Below are 10,167 nucleotides of genomic sequence, written 5' to 3'. Positions count from 1 at the left end.
TATGTATGTATGAATAGAGAGAGAGAGGAAAATAGAGAGAGAGAAACCCAAGGCCCATTTTAAAAGATTGTCAAGGATAGTTCCATTAGAGTTGCCTGAGACAATGAATGCCTTCATTTTGGTAGAAATGTTTAAAAATCAGAAGAAAGGCAACACTGAATGCTACATTTGCTTAGGTCTAAGACCCCCCTGTGGTAATTGATGAGGGAGGAAAGAAGGTAAAACCCCAAGGCAAATATGCCCCCCATAGTTCCCTAGTACTGCAGTAAACAAATCTATGATGCTTGTTGAATAATCTTCCAATAATTGCAGTCATTAAAATCATCACACAGTCTACAGTCACCTTCCTTCCTTTGACATACCAGAGTTTTTCTTTTAATTGTTAATGCATTTTTGGTTCACATAAACAGATCAAGGCAGCCTTTAAATGTATGGCCAGACTATATCTAGCAGCAAAGATTAGTTGCATAACAAATGTTTGGAGTCTAATTAATAGACTGGGGGGTTTCAATTTCTCCAATAGACCTTACAGATAAGGATTTGCAGCTGCTGCCACTTTTAAATAGTAGTAACTCTTCTGAGATAAAGATGAAAGTTCCATGGGCCTACTGAGCCTTCCAGGATCTTTTATTTGTAAGGGTTGGCCTTCAGTGGGGACATTATAAAATAGTAAATGAAAACTCAGTGGAAAAAGAAAACTCAGTGGAAATTTGGGAACGTTCTTCGCTTATCAATTAATTTTTTACAGCCATTTGATCTCAAAACTGGTGCTTTAAAAAGTATAAATATGTTAACTATAACAGACTCCCCAAGGCTGTATTTCAGATTTCACCCACAACTGACAAAATCCAACTGCGGAAAGGATTCAGAGGACTCAACAGGCGCTATAGTCTATACTCGCTTCCTTTGCCCCTGTTCCTGCAGGCGATGATGGTACACAGGGCAGTTTTTTTTTTTTTTTAACTCAGATTATTAATGTATCTCCCCAACTCCCACACTGTGCTGACCCGATAATCACTACTGTAGTGTAGATCATGCAAATGAAAAGCATAATTAATTGCGCGAATGATTCAAAACGGGAGCTCTGTGGCTTACAAATAAATAAATAAAGGCAGGTGGGCGGAGGACAGGTCAGATAAACGCTTTTTATCGGCTCCTCTCGCTTTTCTCTCCCCGCCCCCGGCCATGCCAGTCCTGGTGGCGGAAGCTTTGGCAGCAGCCAGCAAAACCCTAGCGAGAACCTTCGGTTCCTCCTCCCCCAAAGCCTCTCCTCCCGCCCACATCCTCCAGTCTCCCCAACTCCACCTCACCCCACCCCCGTGCGGTAGATCCGCTGCTAATCTCTGCGACAGGTCAAAGCCCCGAGGGAGGGTAGGCAGCCACTAATATTTCTAGTTTCTCACAAGATAACTGGTCCTCCCCGTTCCCACCCTGCTTCCTGGGCAGCAGGGAGAAACATTTTTTTTTCGCGTGGCGTTGGTGCTGCAATCCTTCGGATCAGCGCTAATGACGGAATTGTTTCCCGGCTTTGCCTCCCAAGCGCAGCAACTTGAGCAGTTGCTCAGATCAAAGCTCTCTCGGGAGAGGCAAGATGGGGGAACCAATATTTGTTCAAAGGAAGTGAACTCTTCCCTTTAATTACCCTATTCTTCTTTATTAGGATTCCTATTGAATTTTTTTTTGCAAAAAAAAATATGTTGATTTAACCATAGTGTATTTACCATGTAAATATATTCCAAGATGAAAACGTCATGGATCAATTGTAAAGGACCCGGATACATAATTTTAAAAAATCAGTTTCAGTGTATATGAGGTTCTCACCCCACTTTCGCTGCTCAGTCAGATTTGTTTATGCAGAATCGACATTTAATAGTGCTAATTGCACTCCAGTTAAATTGCCCTGATTGCAGAAAGGGAAGCAATTTTCGTGCTCTCTGTCTGGGTTTGGAAGAAATTGTTTTATATTCACCTCTTTATAAAGAAGTGGAGATAAGGCACCGGGGCCTTTGCACAAATTGCACTTAGGGGCTGACTGGCAGCATTCAGGCGCTATAATAGAGCATTATTTGGCCGTTTTGAATAATGTAAAGCATTTGCTGAAAGCTATTCTCCTGAAAATTGCTTTAACTTTTAAAAGGGTGATGATTCACTCCAAACCAGGCCTTTGTTACATTGTCATTATTTCCCCAAATGTTTTAACAGTCAGCTCAACACTTTAGCATAACACATTGATCTTTGTTTAAAAACTAGATTTTTTAGGGGATGAAAAAAATCTGTCAGACGAAAAACACACACACACACCAGCAACTGGACCTTTTCGGAAAAGATTTCCTTAGGGCCTCGAGTAGAGTTGAAGTGGTCCTGGTATCTGCCTGCGTTCATTTGGAAGGTTTCCCTAACTTTTATTGTGATGCGAACGCATGTATCTGGAGGGATGTCGGAGTGCCCTCATGGAGTCTGACAGCTGGAACTACATTGAAAACGGCAGCAGGGGGAGGGGAGGAGAGGGGTGAGGAAGAGGAGGAAGCGAAAAGGAGGACAACAAGGTGCCTGGAGCCCGAGGTGCCAGTGTGAATTGTTAAATGCTTGACTTGAAAATGTCACCAGTACTAAGTGGCTTTTCGGATTGTCTTATTTATTACTTTGTCAGGTTTCCTTAAGGAGAGGGTGTGTTGGGGGTGGGGAGGAGGTGGAAAGGGGAAACCTCCGCGCTTCTCTTCCCCGGGCTGTATCGAGTCGGAAACGCCTCGCTGCCACTTAACAATCCCTCTATTAGTAAATCGACGCGGAGACTCTACAGGAAGCCGAGTGCCAGTCTCTCCTTCCAGGATAAAAGTCACCTGTTGGGAGGGTTCCCGGGTCCCTCTGCGGGCTTTCCGGCTCTTCCGGGCTGCCTGGATTTCCCCCAGAATCTCCATCCTGAATCCCTCCTGGGGCATTTCACGCCTTTCTACCCCCCACCCCCCTTCTCTTTCCATTTTCACCACGGTCCCCCAGGGCACAGCGCCCCATTAGAACCGTACGTGTCTTCTCACTGACTTCTTTTTCTCTTCCTCTGTCTATTTCCTTGGTGTTTTTGCTACCTTAAACAAACAGGAAGCATTCCAAGTGAAAGTATTTTAACGAAAAGCAAAGAAAACGACCCAAATATCCCTCCCACCCAAGGAGTGCGCCAGGACGTTCGCAGGCTCAATCTTAGGGCCGAAAGAAGAGCCACTTTTGGACCAAGAGATCTTGCAAAAGAAGAGAGAAAACACTGGGGGCATAGTTGCTCCTCACTTGCTCCCCCCTCCTTGACAACTAGTCTTTTACACAGAACATTTGGGGTTCGCCGTTAACAATTTCTTTTAAAGAGCAGGCTGTGGCTTTATGTGGCTCATTAGAACCAGTATCCAGGTCTGCCAGAAGGCACTGAGATTTCTGATACGAAAGCAATCCCTAGCTGCCCTGAAGAAGAAAGAGAAAGCGAGATCCAGCAAGAAGAGAAACCTACGGCTCACGGTTGCTGAGTGACTGCAGGATGAGCAGTGGTCTGAGGACACCTTTCTGCACTCTGCCAAAACCGGCAGAGGACTTTAAGATGCGCCCACTCCGAATGTGACGGTACCCACGTGTGACCTCATCTGGCACACTCGCGGCAGGGGTCCCCAAGAGACCACTTGAGCACTTCCACGAAAGCAGGGCTCCAGGAGGGAGCCCACCTCTTGACAGGCGCCCTAGCACTGCAGAGAAGCCTCTAGGCCCAGGCGGTCTGGAGTGAAAGTGGGATGGAACTGGGGCAAGAAACCTCGGCTCCTGGTTGAAACGTGACATGCAAATCTTCACTGGGTTAAACAAACAGCCGAGCAAAGCTGCAGCTCCAGCGGGGGTGGCGGTGGGGGCGGACGCGGCTCGCGCCGGTCTCTGTTTCCAAAGTTGTTATAGTGTGAAAATAAGCGGCTTCGTGCAGCGTGTTGTATGGGCTGATGCCTCCCACCCCCATCTCAGCCCCCAGCGAAATCCGGCAGATAATCAGCACATCCCACTGTTTAGTCATATTTGACAACTGGGTTAACCTGGTATCTAGGCGCTGGCGAAACGGTACAAAGGGTGCCCTCAATTACCACCAGAAGCTTCTAGTGTGAGTGGCACTTGTATTACCCCCCGGGTCAGAGGCCAGAGCGACAATTAGGAAGTCACTTAGATCACTTGGGGAAATGGCGGGATGCAGCAGGCTCCAGGCCCTCCCAGCAAGTCTGTGGGTGTAGACCTGGACGGAGAGGCCTATTTTCATCCTCTCAGAGGAGCTGTCCCTCTGCTCCCTCGCCTCAATTTGACTCAGAGATTTGAGTAAAACTGAATCCAGTGGGGAAAACGAACAGGGTAGGAGACAAACGCCAACGATGAACCCGCGAGGAGAATGATGGATTCCAACTCAGGTTGATCTCCTCAGGCGAGAGCCTGGACACACTAAGTGAGCCTTGACATTTCCATCTCCACTTGGGCCTGGCTGGTGCTGCCTCGCCTTGGCGCCCCCTCCCCTCCAGCCTTCTTTCCCACAAGTAGGGAGTGGAGTAGGACTGTTTCACCTAACTTGCATCCTGTCGGGGTGGTTCGGGGGGCTTGTGGCTCGGTCTCAACGGTACTTAAATCTAGCTTGGTGCGGGTGTGTAAATTTTTAATTGCACTGTAATTTCTTCAGTCCCTAGCCCGCGACCTCCCCCCACCCCGAGCTAGCGGCTTTGACTGGCACGCGCCGGGAGCGGGCTCGGGGCCCTCAGCGCGTCTGATTGGCTGTGGGGCAGCTCCCGTCTGCTCTGCCTGAGCCCTCATTGGGCGAGAGGCGCAGCCAGCGGCACTTCAAAGCGGGTGCTCCTAGCACTTAGGCTGAGTTTAGTCCGCGGGAGCCCGGAGTCCGCTCGGCGCGAGCGCGGGGACGCGGGAGCCTCGCGGAACCCGAGCAGTTTTTCCCGGCAGCCGCCAGGCTCATCCCCGCTCCCGGCCCCGCTGCGCAGCCCAGGGACCTGCTATGGCCACGTCTATACTCGGGGTAAGTCGGAAGTGCGGCGACGCATTTGCTTGTTTTAACTGGAGTTATTTTTCGTTATGGCTTCTCCTGGTCTGCGGTTCCGGAGAAACTGTTGCTGCTGGACTGCAGCATCAGCTTCTTTTAGCACTTTCCACGTTTCCAGGCTGATTTTTTTCCAAGTGATTGGAACCTAGGAGATGCCTTTGTGAGAAAACGGTGTGTTAAGCGAGCGCCTTTTTGGTTTTAAAGAAAGCGTAGAGGTTTCTTTTCTTGCCCTCATGATTTATACCCCATCCCCCCTTGCTTCGGGGATTGTTGCAATTACGCGACAGTGGTGTTTCCAGAAAACATCCTGAATCGTTTTGCAGTCCATGTAGTCACGTTAACATTTACACTTCTGCGGCTCCCCAGTTCGCCTTGCACTTTGAAATCCGTCTCTGGGTCTCTCTTCTTCACATTGTTGTTTTCGTAATCGGGTTTTTGTGTGTGCAAACATTAAAAACAACGTTTTCTGTTAAAAGAAGAGTCAAGTCATAGCCACCCTTGGGAGGAGCGCCTCAACTTTCCTCCCGCTCCTGGGGCGCTGTTTTGGCCGCCCCAGTCTCACCCAGTGTTTGTTGCTGCTGTGTTTACCTCGGTGCTTCACCCTGAAGGGCGATTGGGGGGCTTGTGAGAGAGGAGCGGGTTTACTTCGAGTGGCAGGCAAGAAACCCGAGTCGGGCTCTGAGCAGGGGTTGCAGCGACGGAGGTGGAGAGAACCGAGACATCTTGGACTGCAACCCTGCTGAAGAGCAACTTTCCAGCTCCCGGACCCTGGCCCTTGCGACCGTCCGCGTCCCGCGCGGGGAGCGCGCAACTGCGGCGAGTGCGCGGGGAGGAGACGCGGGCCGGGGCGCGGCGACCCCCCCCCTTGCGCCCGGGACCCGCCGCTGGGGGACAAGGCGGCTCACGGGTGCACTTTGTGTCTTCCCCCACTTCCTCTCGCCCTCCTTGCTCCCTCCCCTCCCCCTCTCCAGGAAGAGCCGCGCTTCGGAACGACCCCGTTGGCCATGCTGGCGGCGACTTGCAACAAGATTGGCAACACGAGCCCGCTGACGACGCTGCCGGAGTCCAGCGCCTTCGCCAAGGGCGGCTTCCACCCCTGGAAGCGCTCCTCATCCAGCTGCAACCTCGGCTCCAGCCTCTCGGGCTTCGCGGTGGCCACCGGCGGCCGCGGCTCCGGCGGCTTGGCTGGCGGTTCGGGCGCCGCCAACAGCGCCTTCTGCCTGGCCTCCACGTCCCCCACGTCGTCCGCCTTCAGCAGCGACTACGGCGGCCTCTTTTCCAACTCGGCGGCGGCCGCGGCGGCAGCGGCCGGCGTGTCCCCGCAGGAGGCGGGCGGCCAGTCGGCCTTCATCTCCAAAGTGCACACGACGGCGGCCGACGGCCTGTACCCGCGCGTGGGCATGGCGCACCCGTACGAGTCGTGGTACAAGTCGGGCTTCCATTCGACCCTGGCGGCGGGCGAGGTGACCAACGGCGCGGCGTCGTCGTGGTGGGACGTGCACAGCAGCCCGGGCTCGTGGCTGGAGGTGCAGAACCCCGCTGGGGGGCTCCAGAGCTCGCTGCACTCGGGCGCCCCCCAGGCCTCGCTGCACTCGCAGCTCGGCACCTACAACCCCGACTTCAGCTCGCTCACGCACTCGGCCTTCAGCTCCACCGGCCTCGGCTCCTCTGCCGCCGCCGCCTCGCACTTGCTCTCCACCAGCCAGCACCTGCTAGCCCAGGACGGCTTCAAGCCAGTGCTGCCCTCCTACTCGGACTCCAGCGCGGCCGTGGCGGCTGCCGCCGCCAGCGCCATGATCTCCGGTGCCGCGGCAGCCGCCGGGGGGAGCTCAGCGCGCTCGGCCCGCCGCTACTCCGGCCGCGCCACCTGCGATTGCCCCAACTGCCAGGAGGCCGAGCGGCTGGGCCCGGCCGGGGCCAGCCTGCGGCGCAAGGGCCTGCACAGCTGCCACATCCCGGGCTGCGGCAAGGTGTACGGCAAGACCTCGCACCTGAAGGCGCACCTGCGCTGGCACACGGGCGAGCGGCCCTTCGTGTGCAACTGGCTCTTCTGCGGCAAGCGCTTCACGCGCTCGGACGAGCTGCAGCGGCACCTGCGGACTCACACCGGCGAGAAGCGCTTCGCCTGCCCTGTGTGCAACAAGCGCTTCATGCGCAGCGACCACCTGAGCAAACACATTAAGACGCACAACGGGGGCGGCGGGGGTAAAAAGGGCAGCGACAGTGACACGGACGCCAGCAACCTGGAGACGCCCCGCTCCGAGTCCCCCGACCTCATCCTGCACGACTCGGGCGTCAGTGCGGCCCGGGCGGCCGCAGCGGCGGCGGCGGCGGCGGCGGCTGCGGCTGCAGCGGCCTCGGCGGGAGGCAAGGAAGCCGCGTCTGGCCCCAACGACTCTTAAGAGGCCGGGCGACAGGCGCGAACGCGTAGAGACATGGAGAGTGAGCGAGGTTCTGAGGGCGAGCGAGCGGGCGAGCGGGCGACGGACGGGCGGGGGCTCCAGCGACGCCCCCCGGCCGGCGCGAGGTGGAACAGCGCCCGCCTCCCGGGCAGCCGCTCGCCAGCCACGCCTGGAGCGCCCCGCTGCTGTCCGAGCCCAGACGAAAATCCAACGCGTGGTCCAGGAACAAAAGCGAACCATCCTACACAAATAACACTAAAAATCTGCGCGCACACACACACACACACACACACACACACACATACCGGAGTCCTACAACCATAAGCACGCATTTGCGCGCGCGCAAACACACACACACACACACACACACACACACACCACTTGCACAAACTTCTCGAGCGAAGAGCAATACACAGAAACGTTCCCTTCTCCCCCATTGCCCATCCCTCTCTACTACCCTTCCCGTTCCTTTTCTCAAAAACAAGCCACCACCTTTGCAAAGGACTGTCAGAACATTTGAAAACAAACGGGACCTATAAAAACAGACCCTTTGTGTGGATTATATTATATATAAAATGCTCCAAGTCCTGCTTGATATCTACTTACAATGAGACTTTTTCCTAAAAAAGGAAGCATCAAAAAGGCTGAAGGTGAGAAATTAAACTGGAAGTCTAGTGAAAGTTTCTCTGTATTTCATAACATCTGTATAAATAGGGTTCAAAAGATTGTGTTCTCTTTTATTTTCTTGTAAATGTTCATTCGAATAGAGTTTTTTGGTGAATTCCTGAAATTCAGGGAGTTTTTTTAATTTTCTGATGCACTTTGTGAAAGTCAGTATATATGTAAAAGATATTTAAAATGTTGAGTTATCATTTCACTCACAAACACGTAAGTTAAGGTCATCTAAAGAAATTAAATGCGTTTATCTGTATGAAGAAAATCTTGACATCATATTTTCATTTTGGTATTATTAAAGGACTCTAAACAATACACTTCTTTTTTTTTTTAAAATCCTGTTCCCCCCCCCCCCAGTAACCTTTATTTGGGTTGATTTTTTTTGTTGTTGGGAGAAAATTCTCTTAATGTTAGTTTTAGTAATGTAAGGTTATATGAGTTATAAAAGCCATAATACATATACATTTTTGAGAAGTTTAAATTATTTATTTGTATATATAAACAGCGTAAATTAAATTGGGTTGTAAGAATGTCTAGTTGTATTACTTAATGGGAAAGGCCTCACAAGGTGATATTTTAAAACTGGAGTGCCTAGGGGAGAGTGGGGGGAAGAAAGGTCCTTGGTAGCTTTAACTGGGGAGGTGTCTACACCTCTCGGAGGGGTCAGACTACAGTGGGTTTGTTTTTAAAAAGTGATTTTAAAACAATCTGTGAAAGGTAAAAGCTTTTTAAAGGAAGTCTTAGCTCCCAAGACCCTCTACGCTGGGAGGCAACTCAGGGGAATAAATCGCTAGAGTCAATACCCCGGAAAAGACATTTCATGCCTAAATGAAAATCTTGTTAAATGTTATTAATTTTGACTTAGAGCACACAGCAGCCCCCTGTGCCTTGTATTCCCTTATTAGGGATTCATGTCTTATCAAATATCTAATTAATCTCCTAGACATCATTTGTTCTGGCCAACTTTATCTCAGCTGGTCCACGGGGAAAACTCCAAATATTCTCCGTGACAAAGCTCCCTTGAAGATCTTTTTAATTGTCTAAATTAACTGCACCAAATTTGCATGTCAAACGGTAAAGGGCAACCTGAGATAAAATGTAAACGTTTTAAAAGCCCCCAAACTAAGCACTTGATTTGATAACTAGGCTTTTTAATGTTATGGAAGACAACTGCTCCTTTCCTTTTCAAAGACGGCTGATCTATGCAAATAGTGAATTGGAAATGCCTAGGTCCCCGCGCCGTCAAATGGCCCTCGCAGGTTATTTGAATATCAGTGGCGCTGCTTCTGAAAAGGTTCAAGGATGCTCTCTGACTTCTTTGTGATTACTCAGTGCGGCGTCTTATTCTGAAGAAAAAAACTCAGGAATAATTAAAGGCTGGGATCAGGCCTGGGAACACATTTGGGACAGGAATCTCATTTAGACAGTCTCTTTCAAAATAAGGCACAGTTAAATTGACCAGAAGGCAATTATTGAAATGAAAATTATTTTCACTCTCTTTGTCTTCTGACCACCAACTTAACAGCCCAGTTTAAAAGAGAAGGAGAAGGAAGGAGAGACGAAAAGAAAATTGGTAAATGAGATAATTTCGCAATTCGAAAAAAATGTTAATTTAGAAAATAAAGTACATTATTTACAGAATAAAAATATTTCCAAAAAGGCTCCCCACACAATAGGAAATACAAGCAAAGTCAACCCCAATGGAAAAAAGATTTTTTTTTTGGGTTGCTGTCCGTCTTGGGCACTTGAATGGAGGTTTTGATTTGGGGGGAAGAAAAATGGTGTTATGGACAAACAAAATGTTATCTCGCAAACTCTGTGCTTGTAAAGCCAAAAGCAGAAGAAGCGATAAAACATACAGCGAAGGTCTCCGGAGGGCGTTTGCCGCGTGAGGTCCGGTGCCTTCTTCACTCTCCTTTTTGTCGCCTCAACCTCGACTGCCCCGCTCTTCTTCCTCGACTTTTCCTTTACTTTGGCTATTTTCCCTCTCAGCTCAAACACTTTATAACCCGACCCCACCCCTCCCCGCGAGCCTTC

At 50.8% G+C, this 10,167-nt stretch overlaps 1 protein-coding gene across 1 annotated transcript; it reads left to right on the top strand.

Annotated features, from left to right (window-relative positions):
• The first annotated feature begins 5,008 nt into the window (after positions 1–5,008).
• Positions 5,009–7,455, top strand: SP9 (Sp9 transcription factor). The gene is made up of 2 exons (XM_004674520.1): positions 5,009–5,029; positions 6,025–7,455. Exons 1-2 carry the CDS (start codon positions 5,009–5,011, stop codon positions 7,453–7,455), a joined length of 1,452 nt encoding a protein of 483 aa, XP_004674577.1.
• Positions 7,456–10,167: the final 2,712 nt, after the last annotated feature.

The sequence above is a fragment of the Condylura cristata genome, unplaced genomic scaffold (genome assembly GCF_000260355.1).
Source record: "Condylura cristata isolate star-nosed mole 26May11 unplaced genomic scaffold, ConCri1.0 scaffold00002, whole genome shotgun sequence".
In the NCBI taxonomy this organism is placed as follows: domain Eukaryota; kingdom Metazoa; phylum Chordata; class Mammalia; order Eulipotyphla; family Talpidae; genus Condylura; species Condylura cristata.
Note: the sequence above shows the minus strand (reverse complement) of the source record. Positions and strands in the feature narration are given on the sequence as shown.

Bases quoted from the DNA above. Each gene is read 5' to 3' on its own strand.
- SP9 (XM_004674520.1), top strand. From the start codon at position 5,009: ATGGCCACGTCTATACTCGGG. The intron at 5,030-6,024 runs GTAAGTCGGAAG...CCCCCTCTCCAG, and splicing joins TGGCCACGTCTATACTCGGG to GAAGAGCCGCGCTTCGGAAC.